At 49.6% G+C, this 18,388-nt stretch overlaps 1 protein-coding gene and 1 non-coding gene across 5 annotated transcripts in view; both read left to right on the top strand.

Annotated features, from left to right (window-relative positions):
- The window catches only part of BCAP31 (B cell receptor associated protein 31), a 28,198-nt gene that overhangs the window by 3,341 nt on the left and 6,469 nt on the right, over positions 1-18,388 (top strand). For all 4 annotated transcript variants that reach the window (XM_081564533.1, XM_081564532.1, XM_081564534.1 and 1 more), the window contains exon 4: positions 2,049-2,196. In XM_081564533.1, coding sequence (XP_081420659.1) covers positions 2,049-2,196 — 148 coding nt within the window. The remainder of the gene's footprint in view (positions 1-2,048; positions 2,197-18,388) is intronic.
- Positions 929-1,031, top strand: LOC145537255 (U6 spliceosomal RNA). Its single transcript, XR_014076285.1, has one exon. It is a non-coding gene; the product is annotated as a U6 spliceosomal RNA (small nuclear RNA).

Genomic DNA, 18,388 nt, shown 5'->3' with positions numbered 1-18,388 from the left:
GACTGAGGGAGTGGGCTTAATGAGAGTTCAGGGTCAACTTCCTTGGTTTGGAGGCCTGAGATAGAGAGGGTAGCCCTCTGCTGTATGACTTGAGCTAGTTTGGCCCAATGCCCCCATCCCTGATTGGCTGTTTGCCATTAGTCAAGGTGGACCATGAGGTGCTGGGGTCTCTGGATGCAGAAGACAGTGTAGGAAAACATGTTTTTTGTTTAAATCACAAAAATAGCACATCTTTAAAAATTCGCAAATTTAACTTACAAAGTTAAAGGTCCCCATAAACCCATGTATCGCAGGTAACTATGTTAACAGTCTATGTTACGTTTCCACAGTCGTTTTCTGTGTTGCCGTGTCCTCACATGGAGGAAGGGACAAGGGAGCTCTCTGGAGTCTATTTTATAATGGCACTAAACCTGCCCATGAGGGCCTTGTGCTCATCTCCCAAGGCCCCTGCTTCCTAATATCATCTGGTTGGGAGTTAAGGTGCCAAAATGGGAATTTTGGGGGCCAGGAACCCACACATGTGCATGCTGAGTCGCTCAGTTGGGTTCGAATCTGCGACCTTGTGGACTGTAGCTTGCCAGGCTTCTCTGTCCATGAGATTTTCCAGGCAAGAATACTGGAGTGGGTTGCCATTTCCTCCTCCAGGGGATCTTTGTGACCCAGGGATCAAACACATGTTTCCTGTGTCTCCTGCATTGGCAGGAGGATTCCTTACTGTTGAGCCACTTGGGAAGCCCACAGATGTAACACAAAGATAGCAGTAAGTGGAGGTATATTTTTATAATGTAAAATCAGCCTAAAAAACAAGCAGCCTCATACCAGAAATTAAGAACCAGATAGTAGCCTTACATTGCCCCTCTCCCATGGGGATCCATTAAGAGCACTCTTTAGGTAGATCTTTACATATTGACTTAAAAAGATGTCTCAGGTGTTCATTTCAGCAGCATATATCCTAAAATTGAAATGAGAGATGATTAGCATGTCCCCTGCATAAGGATGGCACACAGACTCATGAAGCATTCCGTATTTTTTTAAGCACGTTGTAGGGGATACAGAAGTAGAAATAAAAAGTACTAATGGAACTTATATAATGTTATAAATCAGTGTACCTTAATTGAGAAAAAAAGAGATCGCAGGGTTGAGGGAGAAAAGCAGTAGGTATGGGATGGTTCCATTTCTAGCCTGCAAACGCACAGATGTGAATATATATATGAGTGGCCAGCAGTGGCTCTTTAGAGCAGAGGCTGTTCACTTTTCAGATGTTTGTGCTCCCCCTGTATGCCTAGAACTATGTTAGGTTTTAGGGATGTAATAGGAAAGGTTTCTGCTCTTGTGGCGCTGTAGTCTAATTTGGGGGACGTGGACATTAGTTCTAGGTGTGTGTATTACGAAGAGAATAACATTGACTAATGGGACTGAAAATGACTGCTTTATTTAAGCTGGCCGCATGTAGCAGGTTCTGCTGGAGGTGATTGATTATATTATGGGTCTCTTTCTCCTTCTTCATTGAACATTGATGAGCGTGAATTTCTTTTGTAAGCAGAATACACCAATTTAAGTGACCAGTTATAAAGCTTAGACGCTTAGAAATGAAAACCTTTGAATCTTGAGCAGGCATGCTCCAGGTCTTGACTCCTAGGCAGCTCATGCCTCCCTCGTGGGCATTTCCATAAACAGGACTCGCCTGGCTTATCAGTTGGGTGGCTGATGGCCAGCCCAGTTTGTGATAAACAGAACCAAACACTGAGGGCACCATGGGAAAGGGAGTTGCCCCAGTTGCCGGCAACATCTCAGATTCGGTGAGCTTCTTGACATGGAGAGCAAGCTTGCGGTCTGGGTAGAATGGGTCCAGAGGGTGACATGAGAAAAGCTGGAGGAGAGAACAGGTCAGAGGGTAGCACTTCTGACAAGGCATGCACCAAGATGTGTGTAGAAGGGGAAGACCAGGGGAGACAGTTTCGAGGAAAGCAAGGCTGCCCATACTCATGCCTTGCAGTCTCAGCTGGACTGACACGGGGCTGAACACCTGTATCTCTGCTCTGCCACAGATGCTGTTCGTGAGATTCGAAAGTATGATGACGTGACAGAGAAGGTGAACCTCCAGAACAACCCCGGGGCTGTGGAGCACTTCCACATGAAGCTTTTCCGTGCCCAGAGGAACCTCTACATTGCTGGCTTTTCCTTACTGCTGTCCTTGTGAGTGGGGAGGGGCGAGGGATTGTGAAGGGACCTATGGGCTAGTCTGTGGCCTTGGATTGGAGGCCCTTTCTATGTTCGGGGAACTACACAGTTTCTCCAGAGGCAGCATGGAAGATGGGAGAAGCTGACTGGAAGGTCAGAAGACCACGCTGTGGCTCTGCTGTGACCTGCAATGTGTTTTTTTTAGGGCATGTGTGTTAGTATCACCTTGCTCTCTGTACACAGAGTGAAGTAAGTGATGGGTGTTTTCCCTCCTCTGGAGAGGCCCTTTGGAGCCCAGCTTTAAAAGGAAACAACTGAATAGGGCCTTTTTGTGTATGGGGTCCTGTCCTGAGAAAACTGGGCAGAAAGGGCATGAAACGGGGCTGAGACCAACCGTGTCCCCAGGGCCTTCCCTGGTGTAGACCTCTCACAGAAGCATGAGACCTATTGGAACCTGAGGGCTGGCATGCTGCCTCCTGTTCACAGGGGTTCTGATGGAGTAAGGGGCTGGCTATTCTCAAGTGTGCTACCTGGCAGGGAATAAGACATTGTGCTCGGGACAAGGGCTTCCGGAAGTATTGGGAAAAACTTACTGTGAGGTTACTCAGAAGTAGGGTGAGTTTGTGGATTCTTGGGCTGGGCTCTCTTAACTCTAATCGCCTGGACCTCCTTCTTCACTAGGCATTGGAATGACTGTCTCGGTTTCCCTTTTTCACAAAAAAAGTCAGTTGCTCAGCTGAGCCTGGCGTCTCTGGGTCAGAGTTGGAAGGTGACAAGAGGTGGAGCTGGCAAGGGCTTTTCAGGGGGATACATCTAATCCCAGGAGTGATCTGCAAGCCTGCTGTGTTCACTGTCCGAGAGTCAGGAACTGAGAGTGCTGGGAGGAGTTGGACACAGAGCCCAGAGTTTTAGGGTTTCAGGAAGCTCCACAAAAGAAGTATGATCTTGTGGACTGAAACTGAAAGGGAAGCGGATCCAGAGGACTGAGTCCAACCACAAGTGAGCCAGAGGGTGGGAAAAGAGAACTGGCTTTGTCTGAAGGACCACAGAGGCTCTCAAGACCACAAATCTTGAGGAGGATTTCATCTGAAAGTTAGGAAGGACATAAAACTAAGGATTGCATTGGAAGAGGACAGGGAGCTCTAAGAATAGTATTGAGAAGGCAAAAGTCTGGTGAGCAGTCAATTGGGAGCCCGTTGAGGCCTGAGAAAAAGGCAGTCCCCTCGGTGTTTCTGTGTAAAGTAAGGAAATGGTGAGTAGGGGGTCAGAGCAAAGGAAGCACTGGGATGAGAGAACTGAAATTCCAGATGGGCAAGGAGATCCTGGAGCGCCCAGCTTCTCTGACTTAGTTTCTGCTTGGGCTGATGAAATGATGTCCAGAGGCCCTGGAGTTCCTTTGCAGCTGGAATCACCAGTCCTTGAGGAATTGCAGGGTAGGAGATTCTGCATGATTGCAGACAGGCAAGCATCCCAATTGCCAAAGGAGGGAGATAGTAGGTGAGGAAACAGACTGGGAGGGTCTGGTCCAACTTTGATGTCAAGCTGTGTTCCAGAAACAACAGCTCGTATGCTTTTAGAGAAGAGAGAGGGATCATTGGCAACTACTGTGAATGCTTAGGGAACAGGTTCTGTCAGTCTCATCCCTGCCTTTGCCCATTTGGGGTGTGTGGATTTTCTGCAAAAGGTTTGCCAGTCTCTGATTTGAGAAGATTCTTGTGGACCAGGTGCTGAAGTGTGGGCAGGGTGCTGGCATAATAGGGGTGGGGTCCTAAGTCCCAGGAGTGGCTGCTGTATTGGTCAGCTCCATCCAAATAGGGGTCTCAGGAGCTTGCACTCTGCCGATGGCCTGCTCAGTGCTTCTCTGCTGAGGACGTTTGTTATGGCGAGCAGGTGCAGGGAGAAATGGAAGTGGGAGAAGTTGAACAACAGCTATGTGAGCTACTACTCAGAACCCACGGCCATCTAGACAGGTTTGCTGATGGGGCCAACTCGAATGAGACTTGAGTATTTAACAGGGTTACGTTTGCAAACGTGTGTGTAGGTTCATAAAGGGCAGCGGAGACAAGGCCAAACAGGAACTCGGAAAGACTTGGGCTTGTGCCTTACTGCAGCTTAGTAGGAGTTCGTGGCAGAGCTACTGCAGAAGCTCATGAGCTGTTAGTACTCTCCAGTGAGGGCTGGAGGCACCAGCCTTGCTTGGCTCAGTGTCAGCCAGCGCTGCCTGGAGGGTTGCAGTTGGGGTTCTACCTTTAAAGAGATGCTGGCAAAGCTCAGGTGGGGAATTTAGAAGTAGTCACACTGCTGGTGGGTGGAATGGTGTTCGTTTCCCACATACTGTGGTTTTGAAGTCTGACTCTCCTGACTGCTCTGCTTTTGTGATCTCTTCCGGAAGAATGCCTCCAGGGCAGGTATTATCTGAGTGGGCCGGGGGGACAGTGGGTAGCCAGGTGTACCAGATGAGTGACTGTGTGCTCAGCTCAGTCCTCTGTGACACCATGAAGCTAGGCGTTCCAGCTTACTTCCTGCAGTTGACTTTAAAACTGGGATAAAGCACAAGTCAGCATCTAGTTCTAGCTTGACCAGTGCAGAGGAGGAGAACACCACCACAGTCAGGGTGCAGAGCAGTTGGCAGTCTCCTTTCGAACCCAGACAGGTGAATTTAAAGAAGAGCAGTCCTCGTTTATATCTCTGCCTTTTCCTAAGGGGGGCGTGGAGTCCACAAGAGGAGAATGAGATCTGGACCGCTGGTCCAGTGTGCTCTGTCCTCTCAGCTGCCCCCCCCCCCCACTGTGCTGTGACCTCTCCATCTGACAAGCATGTAAGGAAGGTTTCAGTGAATTCCCTTTAAAATGTGTCACACAGTAACTTTTTGGGCCTGGTTGTTCCCGCAGCTCCCCATCTGTTCGTTGTCCATCTTGGCTGAAAGAGGCTTTGCTGTACCTGCCACACCCTCCTGGGTCCCTGTCCAGTAGCTGATCAAAAAAAAAACGGTGTGAAGTCGTTCTCATGTGACTTTTTAGAAAAGGAAACAGTGACCCCAAGGATCGGTGTGGATTCACTAGTTGCCCACGGGTGATCTGTTTAGTTTCTAGAATTTTCCAAGATGATAATACTCCTCTCTAGTCTAGGGGCCACATCCTGTATAGTGGCTGTGACCCTTGAGGAACTTCTCTCTTTGCATGACATTAGCCATAGAACTGTTCTTGCCCAAATACACAGCTCATACGCAGCTTGCAGGAAACACTTTAAGAACACAATTATCATCTTTGTTATTCTGATTTCAGAAGTTATCCCTACTCACTGTAAAAATAAACAAAGCTCCCCAAACTTCAGATAGTAATGTGTGGTGAGAAACTGCAAGTTTTCATCTTCAGAGATAGCTATAGGTAATAAGTGGGATGTGTCTGAAACTTTTAAAAATAATCTTTTACATATATGTTAACTTTTTTCTTATGAGCACTATGGGTTGTTTTTTTTTTTTTTTTTTTGCTCTGCTTTGACTTGCTCTTTTCACTCAATTATCTTGGCAGTTTTTCCAAATGGCTTGCACAGACTTCTCCTGTGCTTCATGGCTGTGCAGTGTTCCATGCTGTGAGGGCACTGTCGTGTGTTAAATCAGTTCCCTGGTCACACACATATGAGCCGGTTGGAAATTTTTACCATCAAAAAACCACTTTCCCACATTGATGCTTTCTAATCTGGCACAGGATGCTTCTTTTTTTCCCCGTTTTCTGTGTTTAATCATTGGAAATGGGATCTGTGGGATCCTGGTTCCCTGGCACCTAGCTGTTCTCAACGTGGCCTGTGGCCAGCAGCATTGGTCAGACCTGGGGGCTTGTTGGGAACGGAGACCCTCTGCCCTACCCCTGGCCTGCTGACAAGGACCTGCGTTTCGCTGAGCTCCCAGTGACCCTGGCATTTAATTGTTAACCATTAAAAAAAATTGAACTATAGTTCATTTACAGTGTTGTGTTAGTTTTAGGTGTACAGCAAAGTGACTCAGTGGTCAAGTGCATTTAAAACACTTGGTGTACTCTCTCTCCTCATGTACCTGGTTGGTATTTCCAGAAACCATGCTCTGTCTGTCCTGTAGTTTCAGAAGCGCTTTCTCTTTGAAGACTACTGTCTTCTCTCCTCTGTCTGCCCTACATGGGCTAGTTCCTTTATTGCCCTACATGGCTTTGCTTGCGTGCTCCTCTCAACTTTTGTACACTTTTCTTTTGCATAAATGACCTACTAACTCTTGTTAGCCGTGTGCAAGTCTGTGTGAAAGAACAAGAGAGATGTCTCTCTGTCACAGCTGGGTCAAGTTTAGTTGTATTAGAATTGTTTTGTGGAGTCCCGCTTACGGTCTTAGCTCTGTAACCAGAGCATCGTTGTACAGGAGACAGATCTGCTACAGGAACACTGAGGGAGAGTAGTTGTGTGCGTGTGTGTGAGCTGTTTGGGTTCTGGTTCGGCTTGAAGTCAGTAAGGACTTCTGTAATAGCTTCATAATTCAGGGGGCCTTTGTAAGTGGAAAAGGGCAACCCGGGAGAGAGGGAGTATTGGAGAGATGGCCTGAGTTGCACAGGTTCTAAGTGGCCAGCCCAAGCCTCTGCCTAGTTCTGATACCAGTTCGGATGCCCGCTTGTTTGTGTTGGTGTGAGCTCTTAGTACCAGATTGTTGGTTTATAGTCTGCCCCTGACTGTAGACTGGATAGTAGGCTGTTTGTTCCCCTGGATTTTTGTAGGAAGGTGCCTCGGTCAAGCACACAATCTGTGCATCAGCCTTAGCCTAAGTTTTAGGAGTCCTGTGACTTTAATCTCTTAGTCCCTTTTGTACTCTGAAGATTATTTGGCCACATTGGTCTTACTTGCAGCCTGCAGGATCTTTGCTGTGTCATGTGGGATCTTTCTTTGTGGCCCATGGGCTCTCTAATTGTGGCACAGTCTCTGGAGTGCACGGGCTTCAGTAGTTGTTACACGAGGGCTCAGTTGCACCATGGCATGCGGGATCTTATTTCCCCACCCAAGGATCGTCACCTGCCTTGCAAGGCGGATTCTTAACCACTGGACCACCAGGGAAGCCCCCATCTGAAGATTATTAAGCCATCTGATAGTAGTATATAGCCTTTAGAGGAAGTTGAGGCTTTAAATAAATAAAATACGTCCTCTAAAATGTCAACCAATGTTGCCACATGCCTTTGTTGAATATCTTTCTAGACTGATACCAGCTACCATTTGTTAAGGATTCCATGTGCCAAGCACACATTAATTTTTACAGTAGTTCTGCAAAGAAGAGGCTGAGATTCAGAGACCCAAGTTCCCAGAGCTAGTCATCAGCAGAACTGAGAATTCAGATTTAAAGTGATAGGACCTCAGCACCTGAGTTCTTTCCCTATAGCAGCCACACACGTCTTCGCATTGGAACTACCACAGGCGAACTTGGATCTTCCACTGTCCGTCATGAACATTGTTCTAGGACAACCCATCAGTTTCCAGCGTTCTTAGGAATCTACCAGTCCCCTGCTGCTGAACGTCAAGCTCATCCCGATTTTCTCTCATAAACAAGGAAAACCCCTCTCAGTTGCCACTTTGCATGCCTCTCAGCTGGACCTCTTGGTCATAGTGTTTGTGTCCGTCTTCCTATCTGTTTTTCTCCTCCGAATTTGCACATGTCTCACTGGCAGGTACTGGCCCAGTCCTAGAACCCCAGTGAGCTGTTCGAGAAGGAGCACGTGGAGCAGGGTGGATGACTCAGGAGTGGCCAGAGACATGGCGGAGGGTTTTTAATGCCAGTTTCAGAGTGTGTACCCGACTTCTGCGTGGTAGAGCGCTGCATTTTTCCAGCAGTGCTGTGCCATGGTCCAAGTTGCACATTCACACTTGGCAACAGCGCCTGGGGTGGGGTAGTTATTAGCGCACTAGCACCTAGAAGCAGGGGGCACAAAGGGGAGATCACTGAATTGGGAGATGCTGGCGGCCTGAATCAGGTTTCCGAGGTGCTGGGGGGAGAAAGTTGGGGGACTAGTGGGGACCCCAAGCCTCAGAGGCGGAGGCGGCGGTGGTTCTGCTGTGGGTGCCTGCAGAGTGACAGAACCCAGAGGAAGACTGGCACACGCACACGGGGGAAGGGAGACTGAGAGGCCTGCTGGAAGGCACGAGGAAGCGGGGGCTGGGCAGTGGAGGGGGGTGGCTTCACGGAGGGGTTGAAGGATGGCAGATGGGTGAGAGGGCTGGGCAACCACTCCCTGGAAGCCAGGTTAAAGGTAATGAAGGCCGATTCAAGGAGAGGCAAGACTAGGGGAGAGAGACAGCAGGTTTGTGGTGATGGGACTGCAGAGGGAGAGAGCAAGGCTAGGAGAAGAGGCTGGGAGTGGCGCTTGCTCCTCCTGGGTCTGGGGTTAAGAGCACGCAAGGGGAGAATTCCCTGGTGGTGGTCCAGTGGTTAAGAAGCTGTGCTTTGACTGCCAAGGGCTTGGGTTCAATCCCTGGTCAGGGAGCTCAGGTTACGCCTGCGACCACCACCAATGGAAAAAGAGCACATGGTGGGGGGGAGCCTTGAGCAGCCATTGTAATTGCAAATGGGGGCCGAGGACTTAAAAGAATGCATCACATCCTTAAGTGTGCCCTTCCCCACAAAGCTCCGCCCTGCTGCTCCATGGTTGCTCTGACGTGGGGCAGCTTGTTACCTTCCCAGATCTCAGTGCTCCCTGCACTGTGGGCTGGGCCGTGAAGTTCGAGAACAGCTGTCTCCACACAGAAGCCCCGGGGAGCTCTGCCTGTTTTTCTCATCACAGGCGATTCCCCAGCTCCTGTGGTATCTTTTTTGTTCATCTGTTTGTAATTGTCAAACGTACATAGTATCAAGTGGGCTATCTGAACCACTTTTTGGTTCTTCTGTCATATATGAGATTGTCAAACAGGCTTTCTCGTATTCGTCGGTTGCTGTTTTGGCCTGGCTGCTTGGCTTGTAGGATCCTAGTTCCCCTACCAGGGATTGAACCTGGGCCCTCGGGCCTAAAGGCACAGAGTCCTAACCACTGGACCACCAGGGAAGTCCTCCCACCTTAAACCGTTATTAGGTGTGCAGCTCAGGAGTGTTTGGCCCACGTGCAGTTGTACAGGCGGCCTTCCTGAACTCTTCATCTTCAAAACGGGAACTCCGTCCCCCCTCCACAAACCAAGGAGCTTGCCTCCTGAGCTTCTCTTCCTTGGTGTCCAGAAAGCGCCGCGTCATCTCAGGTAGGCTTCCTGCCCCAGAGTTGCCCTCGTAGCCTGTCTGCACTGCTTGGTCCAGCTAAGTGAGCTTTCTGATGGCGTAAAACCACCCTACCGCCCATTTCCAGTGCCTTCAGAGCGCCTTTGACCCCAAGACCTTCAGGATGTGACCCCTTCCTGCAGCCCTCTGAGTCTTTGCTTTGGTCTCTCTGTCATGAACCAGCCACGTGGGGCCCCTTCCCTATTTCCGTGGCCTCAGCCTGGGCCCCCCACCCCCACCCCCTGGCCTGCCAGTCCAGCCCAGACCCCCTGTTTGTGCTTCCTGCCTTCCTGATCCTGCGGTGCGAGGCCCTCGCTGTGCTGACCTCCAAGGCCCTGGTGGCCTGAGACATGGCGACATAGGGTCACCCCCTTTAGTCTTGCCAGCTCCGTGCCAAGGGCCAGGCACACACATAGGGCTGCCTTCCCCTTCGGGCCTGAAGGGAGCATCCTGGGCAGACAGGGCCGGCTTCAGGCCCCTGTCTAGGTTGAACTCCTCGAGCTACTGTGCCGACTGTTCTAGGTTGGACGCCCAGCTCTTCAGGTCTCCTGAGCGCTGGGAGCAGGAATTCTGGGGCTGGGGGGAGTACCCGTGAAGACACATGTGTCGAGGACACGGATGCTGCTGGTTCTGGCATTGCGCTCCGGGTCTCTGGCCTGTGAGGGCACGGTACAGGTCACCATTTAGCACGGACCCGGGCGGTGTGCACTGTGTCTCATCTGTTGCCTTCGTGCCTCCTTCCCTGCTCTGAGTGGGGCTGCAACTGGCCGGTGTCCCTCTGCAGTTGTGGGTGTGGCTGCCTGGCAGCTTTTGCTGGGCTGAGGTTTTCAGGTTCTAAGAGTCAAGCTCTGTTTTTTTCACCTTTGTGGAATGTGAGTGGTCAGGACCAAAGCAGTAGTGGCATCCAGACCTGGGAAGGGCCTTGTGTGTGAAATCCCTCCATCTATAACGTCCTGAACTTGATCCATGGTTCCCTCTTGTTTTCTGCCTACTCCTTTGAGGCTGGGTTCTGTCGCCACAGTCAGTACGGATGGGGCTGCCTGGGCTTTGCTGCAAAGTTCCCTTGCCCAGGGGACTGTAACAGCCCATGACGGCCCTGAGAGGCAGGTGGCTGTAGTGAGAGCGGGTGTTGGAATTAGCTGGGTTTGGGCCCTGGGTCTGTTACTGTTGAGCCATGTCACCTCGAGGAAATCACTCAGTCTCTGGAGCCTTTTCCCTCCCTTGTTAAACGGCCGAGGATGCCTTTTCACAGGCTTGGTGTAAGGATCGAGGTGACCGGGGCTGTGTTCTTGGCATCCTGCCTGGCCTATGGGGAGTGCTTCATAAACAGTGACTGTTCCTGGTATCACCCCAAGTAGTGAAAGAGTTTTGTGGGATTTTCCCCACTCGTGTGGTGGGCTGTGCCACAGAGGATGCCAGGCCTGGCCCTCAGGGTCTTACATTCCAGGCTGGGCACAGGGTGGGGAGAGTGAGTGCAGGGGCACGAGTGGAGGGCTGGGAGAGGCCGGCCAAGGAAGGGCTGGCGAGGGGACACACCAAGGAAGCCTCAGGGCCCTGGCATCTGGTTGGATGTTGCTGGGGGTTCTCAGGCCTGGCCGAGCACTGGAGGCAGCAGAGAAGAGCAAGCCCCCCAAGGGTGTCACTCAGCTTCAACAGCGAGCGTCTCCTTGGCCAGTCTAGTTTGATCACCCCCGTTATCCTCTGGAGTATTTTGAAGCCAATCCCAAATAGCATGTTTACAGGCAAAACAGGATTTTGGCCTATCTTTGAAAAGAGAGGGACTTGGTTAAAAAGTCTTAAGCACGCTAGCATCTTGCGTATGAGAACCTTAGAGTAACTTCATAGTAACCAACTCAGTGGTGACTGGTCACATTTCCCAGATTACTTTGCAGGTTTTGCTTATACTTTTATGAAAGTGAAAGTGGCTCAGTCGTGTCCGACTCTTTGCGGCCCCATGGACTATATAGTCCATGGAATTCCTTAGGCCAGAATACTGGAGTGGGTAGCCTTTCCCATCTCCAGGGGATCTTCCCAACCCAGGGATCGAACCCAGGTCTCCCGCATTGCAGGCGGATTCTTTACCAGCTGAGCCACAAGGGAAACCTAAAAAAGTATACTTTTTTACTCTCGCTTTAATGCGCACCCAGATAAGGTAACTGAGGGGTTTTTAAAATCTGAGATCATCCCAGAGATAAAGTAATTTAACTGGAGGGCTGACCTTAGGAGGCCAGGTAGAGGGATTTTTGACCTTTATTTCCTCTTGATCCGTCAGTCAGCTGCCATCATTTTCTGAGACTCTAAATATAATAGTGCTTCAGAGCTGAGCACTGAGTAACAGCCTTTTTGATAAGTCCATTGATTTCTAGTCCCCTCCTCCTCCAGCCAAAGTCCCCCAGCTGCATTAGTGTGCTGGTGTCCTGTGGGTGCTAGGCCCAGCAGGAGCTCTGATAAAGTGGGGACTGCGGTAAAGTGGGGGGAGTTGCCTAAGAAGAGATCACAGAAGACCATCTGACATGCATCGGAATGAGCATCAGCTTCTTTTAAAATTGGATTGTTTGCTTAGCTACTTGGTTTTGGCCAAAGAATTCTCTTCCTCATACTCTAAAGGCAAATGGCAGATGAGCACTTTGGGGGCAGGGTGCCAAACAATAGGGGTTCAGTCTTCCTGATTCCAAGGTCATGGGAAGGAAGCCTAATGTTCCAGCAGGGCCCCTTTCTCTGAAGGCAGAGGGCAGGAGGCGTGGAGAGCAGGTCTAGAGATGGGAAGGGTTGTGAACTTCTCCAGCCCAGGGCCGTCTGACCAGTTGCCTCCAGGCTGGAAACATGCTTGCTGTGAACAAGTGTGGCTGCTGTGACTGAGGAGCTAGATTTTTCATTTAATATCATTTCAGTTCAGTCGCTCAGTCGTGTCTGACTCTTTGCGACCCCGTGGACTGCAGCACACCAGGCTTCCCTGTCCATTGCCAACTCCCAGAGCTTGCTCAAACTCATGTCCATCGAGTCAGTGATGCCATCCAACCATCTCATCCTCTGTCGTCCCCCTTCTCCTGCCTTCAATCTTTCCCAGCATCAGGTTTTTTCCAGTGATTCAGTTCTTTGCATCAGGTGGCCAAAGTATTGGAGCTTCAGCTTCAGCAGCAGTGAATATTCCAATGAATATTCAGGACTAATTTCTTTTAGGATGGACTGGTTTGATCTCCTTGCTATCCAAGGGACTCTTAACAACACCACAGTTCAAAAGCATCAATTTTTCGGTGCTAAGCATTCTTTATAGTCCAACTCTCATATCCATACATGACTACTGGAAAAACCATAGCTTTGACTAGATGGACCTTTGTCGGCAAAGGAATGTCTCTGCTTTTTAACATGCTGTCTAGGTTGGTCATAGCTTTTCTTCCAAGGAGTGAGCGTCTTTGAATTTCATGGCTGTAGTCACCATCTGCAGTGATTTTGGAGCCCAAGGATACAGTCTGTCAGTGTTTCCGTTGTTTCCCCATCTATTTGCCATGAAGTGATAGGAACAAAATTTTAATTTATTTGAACGGAAAGGCCACCGGTGGCCTCTGTGTTGGATCAAGTAGCTGATACCATGTCTAGTCCTTTGCTTTGTTTCCTGTTTGGGCCAGGCCTGTTTCTGGGCTCATTGCTTTGCAAGAGACACTTTGCTTTGGATTAGAGTACTCTGTGGGGCTTTCCTCGTAGCTCAGTCGGTAAAGAATCTGCCTGCAGTGCAGGAGACCCGGGTTCGATCCCTGGGTTGGGAAGATCCCCTGGAGAAGGAAATGGCGACCCACTCCAGTATCCTTGCCTGGAAAATCTCATGGACAGAGGAACCTGGTGGGCTGCGGTCCATGGGGTCATAAAGAGTTGGGCACGACTAAGCGACCAACACTTACTGTGTGGGGCACATGTGGGGTGACTGCTCCCTCCCTCTGAAAGGTTGCTGCTGCAAGCCGAGCCATGACCTCTGAAGGAAAGGAGTTCGATCCAGGGTCAGAGACGAGGCTTGACTACTTGGAGCATTTTGTGTAGCATAGTTTTATTAAAGTATAACAGATAGGGAAAACTTCTGGCATAGATATCAGAAGGGGACAGAAAGAATGTCCCCTTACTAGTTTTTAGCAAGGTGTTTTTTGTCTGGTAGCAAGCTTATTAATCAGGTAAGAGAGACACCTCAAGGCTGGGGGAGTTTCACCAGGTCCCTCTCCCACAATATATACGCATTTTTGAGATAGGATGACACAAGATGTCTCATCCCCCCACCCCGGCCATAAAACAATTGACATGAATACTGGTTTGTTGAACCATTATCAGCCCAAGGTTTGAGAAAAGAAAAAAAATTAATCTTGAACCACTTTGAAGAAAGACAGATTCTAAAGTTTCATTAAGAAAAACATTTACATAAGAAAAACACTTTTGTGTGTGAAAGTTACTCGGTCCTCTCCAACTCTTTGTGACCCCATGGGCTATACAGTCCCTGGAATTCTCCAGGCCAGAGTACTGGAGTAGCCTTTCCCTTCTCCAGGGGATCTTCCCATCCCAGGTCTCCTGCATTGCAGGTGGATTCTTTACCATCTGAGCCATAAGAGAAGCCCAAGAATACTGGAGTGTGTAGCCTATCCCTTCTCCAGCAGATCTTCCCGACCCCAGAATTGAACTAGGGTCTCCTGCGTGGCAGGTGGATTCCCTGATAGCTGAGTTCCATGTAGGGTTCTAACTGTTGCTTCTTGACCTGCATACAGATTTCTCAGGAGGCAGGTAAGGTGGTCTGGAATTCCCATCTCTTGAAGAATTTTCCACCGTTTGTTGTGATCCACACAGTCAAAGGCTTTGGCATTAGTCAACAAAGCAGAAGTAGATGTTTTTCTGGAACTCTCTTGCTTTTTCGATGATCCAGCAGATGTTGGCAATTCGATCTCTGGTTCCTCTGCCTTTTCTAAATCTAGCTTGAACATCTGGAAGTTTTTGGTTCATGTACTGTTGAAACCTCACTTGGAGAATTTTGAGCTTTACTTTGCTAACGTGTAAGATGAGTGCAATTGTGCGGTAGTTTGAACATTCTTTGGCATTGCCTTTCTTTGGGATTGGAATGAAAACTGACCTTTTCCATTCCTGTGGCCACTGCTGAGTTTTCCAAATGGGCTGGCAAATTGAGTGTAGCACTTTAGCAGCAGCATCTTTTAGGACTTGAAATAGCTTAGCTGGAATTCTTTCACCTCCACTAGCTGTGTTGTAGTGATGCTTCCTAAGGCCCACTTGACTTCACACTCCAGGATATCTGGTTTTAGGTGAGTGATCACACCATCATGGTTTTCTAGGTCATTAAGACCTTTTTTGTATAGTTCTTATGTGTATTCTTGCCACCTTTTCTTAATATCTTCTGCTTCTGTTAGGTCCACACAGTTTCTGTCCTTTATTGTGCCCATCTATGCATGAAATGTTCCCTTGCTATCTCTAATTTTCTTGAAGAGATCAGTGGTCTTTCCCATTCTACCGTTTTCCTGTTTTTCTTTGCATTGATCACTGAGGAAGGTTTTCTTATTTCTCCTCACCATTCTTTGGAACCCTGCATTCAGATGGGTATCTTTCCTTTTCTCCTTTGCCTTTAGCTTCTCTTCTTTTCTCAGCTATTTGAAAGGTTGTGGTGGAGAGTTCTGACAAAACATGGTCCACTGGAGAAGGGAATGGCAAACCACTTCAGTATTCTTGCCTTAAGAACCCCATGAACAGCATGAAAAGGCAAAAAGATAGAACACTGAAAGATGAACTCCCCAGGTTGGTAGGTGCCCAGTATGCTACTGGAGATCAGTGGAGAAATAACTCCAGAAAGAATGGAAGAGACAGAGCCAAAGCAAAAACAATACCCAGCTCTGGATGTGACTGGTGATGAAAGTAAAGTCTGATGCTGTAAAAAGCAATACTGCATAGGAACCTGGAATGTTAGTTCCATGAATCAAGGCAAATTGGAAGTGATCAAACAGGAGATGGCAAGAGTGAATGTTGACGTTTTAGGAATCAGTGAACTAAAATGGACTGGAATGGGTGAATTTAACTCAGATGACCATTATATCTACTACTGTGGGCAAGAATCCCTTAGAAGAAATGGAGTAGTCATCAGAGTCAACAAAAGAGTCAAAAATGTAGTACTTGGATCCAATCTCAAAAGTGACAGAATGATCTCTTCGTTTCCAAGGCAAACCATTCACTATGACGGTAATCCAAGTATGCCCTGACCAGTAATGCTGAAGAAGCTGAAGTTGAATGGTTCTGTGAAGACCTACAAGACCTTCTAGAACTAACACCAAAAAAAGATGTCCTTTTCATCGTAGGGGACTGGAATGCAAAAATAAGAAGTTAAGAGATACCTGGAGTAACAGGCAAGTTTGACCTTGGAGTACAGAATGAAGCAGGGCAAAGGCTAACAGAGTTTTGCCAAGAGAACACACTGGTCATAGCAAACATCCTCTTCCAACAACACAAGAGAAGACTACACATGGACATCACCAGATGGTCAACACCGAAATCAGATTGATTATAGTCTTTGCAGCCAAAGATGGAGAAGCTCTATACAGTCAGCAAAAACAAGACCGGGAGCTGACTGTGGCTCAGATCATGATCCTTATTGCCAAATTCAGACTTAAATTGAAGAAAGTAGGGAAAGCCACTAGGCCATTCAGGTATGACTTAAATCAAATCTCTTAGGTATATATAGTGGAAGTGACAAATAGATTCAAGGGATGAGATCTGATAGACAGAGTGCCTGAAGAACTATGGACGGAGGTTTATGACATTGTACAGGAGGCAGTGATCAAGACCATCCTCAAGAAAAAGAAATGCAAAAAGGCAAAATGGCTGTCTGAGGAGGCGTTACAAATAGCTGTGAAAAGAAGAGAAGGGAAAGGCAAAGGAGAAAAGGAGAGATACACCCGTCTGAATTTTGTGTAAAGAAGGCAAAAACCCCTGCACTTTATTTCCTCCTGCCGCTTGGGGAGCTCTGGCCTCCCTACCTGTTACCCACTCACTTACCACTCTGTCCAAGTAGCCAGAGAATGCCCCCAGCGTATTTCAGCACTGGAGCGTCTGCCTGGGGTGTGTGGCTTCTTTTGGTTGCTCTCTGTCCCTGGTTTCAAGAAGGCAACGTGACAACTCGCTCCTGTTCACGGCTTCTCTTCAGCTCCAGAGGGCCCGCCGCCCCTGCGCTCTGTATCTTGCCTTGCTGTCCCCAGGATAGACATCGGGGCTTAAACTCGAGTTACTGCAGGGCCTTGGCCTTTCCCTGACCCTCTCCTGTTTTTTCTGACCTCAAGGGTGAAGAGGACCTCTGAGGGCTGAAATGTACTCCTGAGATGGATGGATGGGGGCAGCCCTCAGAAGATTTTTTCCCTGGACAGTTTCTCAGTCAGCTGTCCTTCCCCTTCTGCCACCTCCTTATTTCTGTGACTCCAGACTGATTAGGGTGAGAGTTCCCTGGGGCCACTTCAGCCCTGCTCTCTTAGACTTTGCCTGTCTCCTTTTCCCTCAAACTTTTGCTGGGATGGCACCTGACTTTCGGCTCCTCGCCAGGGCGGCCACTTCCCCACGCGTCTGCACTGTAGCCTCCGTGTTTTGTCCTGCCGTCCACCTGCGGCACAGGGCACTGCCTGGGGCAGGGCTGTAGTCGGCCTGGAATGTCAACAGGTGGCGCTGTGACCCCAGCTTCCCACTCTCCCGGTGCAACAGGGTGAGGGAAGGTGCCTGCCCATTTGTCTTGTCCTGTCATGTCCTGAGGGCCGAGTGACCTGGTAAATGCTCGTGGCGGAGTCGGCAACAGCCAGGATGGAGCAGGGTAGCCACAGGCCTAGAATATTCCATTTGGGATGTGCGAGGACCCTCCTTCTTGCTCTCGTCCCACTTCCTATGAAGCCAGCTGTCTGCCCTCGCCTCCAGTTCACCCAGAGGAGGCAGACAGGATTGGTGGAGAGCACCTGTGAAGCACGTCCCTGCTGCTTGACACGCTTGGCTCGCTCGCTCTCCTGCCGACTCTTGTTTACTCAACCTTTTAGAAAAGCAGGAAAGCCCTCCTCGGCGTTTAGAAACATCTTACCGGGTCTCGGGGGATGATGTTTGTCCACCAAGGCCACTTTTGGATTCTCTTACGGTTCAGGCCCTGATGTCTCCCTCTGTCACTGGCTGCGTTCATAACCCAGACCCCGGGCCCCTCTGCCAGCCCTGTGCCTCTGGGAAATCCCTTTGGAGGTGTCTTCTCACCTGTTGTCCAGAAACAGCTAAAAATAGGTACCTGCAGAACAGGACTCGGGCGATCGAGCAGGCGTGGGGAGAGCAGGCCGCCAGGCTTCTCTCTAGGCTGACTGCTGTCTCTGTGCTGTTGAGACGTGGAGATTCTGAAGCGGAGCACCTTCCGCCATGTGCCCTGCTCTGTCCTGGGTCTGGGTCCCAGGGGAGACTCAGAGCATTCAGGAGACAGACAGAAAAAGGGTGCACTGACGTGCCTGAGAAGGAGTGGAGGGTCCCAGGAGCTTTGGAGCTGGATCTTGGGTGAATGAAGGGCAGGCCCAGGAGCATGGGGCCTACGTGTGTCAGGGGCAGTAAGAAGTTCTAGAATGCCAGCTCTTGGGCAGGCCTGGGTGGCCATGCTAGGGAGTGCTGCTCTTGGTTTTTCCAGGTACCCGGCAGGGGCACCCTTTGGACTTGGGCCGGGGCACTGGGCTCTGCCCCCAGCTTTGATGATGAGTGTTTTCCCAAGTGCCTTCTCAGCTACCACGGCAGTCACAAGCCTAGCTGGCTCATCACCACGGGTCTGACATGGCACCTTTCTGTTGCTGTTTGCTGTCACCCTGTTCTTCAGCTCACGGGCAAGCCCTGCCCGTGTTGGCCTGTGTCCCCCTCGCCACGGCCAGGCTGAGGGAAGGCTGAGTCCGGGGAGAGCCAGGGCCCCAGACCCACGTTCTGTCCTGGCCAGAGCTT

This window comes from Giraffa tippelskirchi, chromosome X (assembly GCF_054371585.1).
Source record: "Giraffa tippelskirchi isolate mGirTip1 chromosome X, T2T-mGirTip1v1.2.pri, whole genome shotgun sequence".
NCBI lineage: Eukaryota > Metazoa > Chordata > Mammalia > Artiodactyla > Giraffidae > Giraffa > Giraffa tippelskirchi.
The sequence above is the reverse complement of the archived record's forward strand: the minus strand, read 5'-3'. Positions and strand labels throughout refer to the sequence as shown.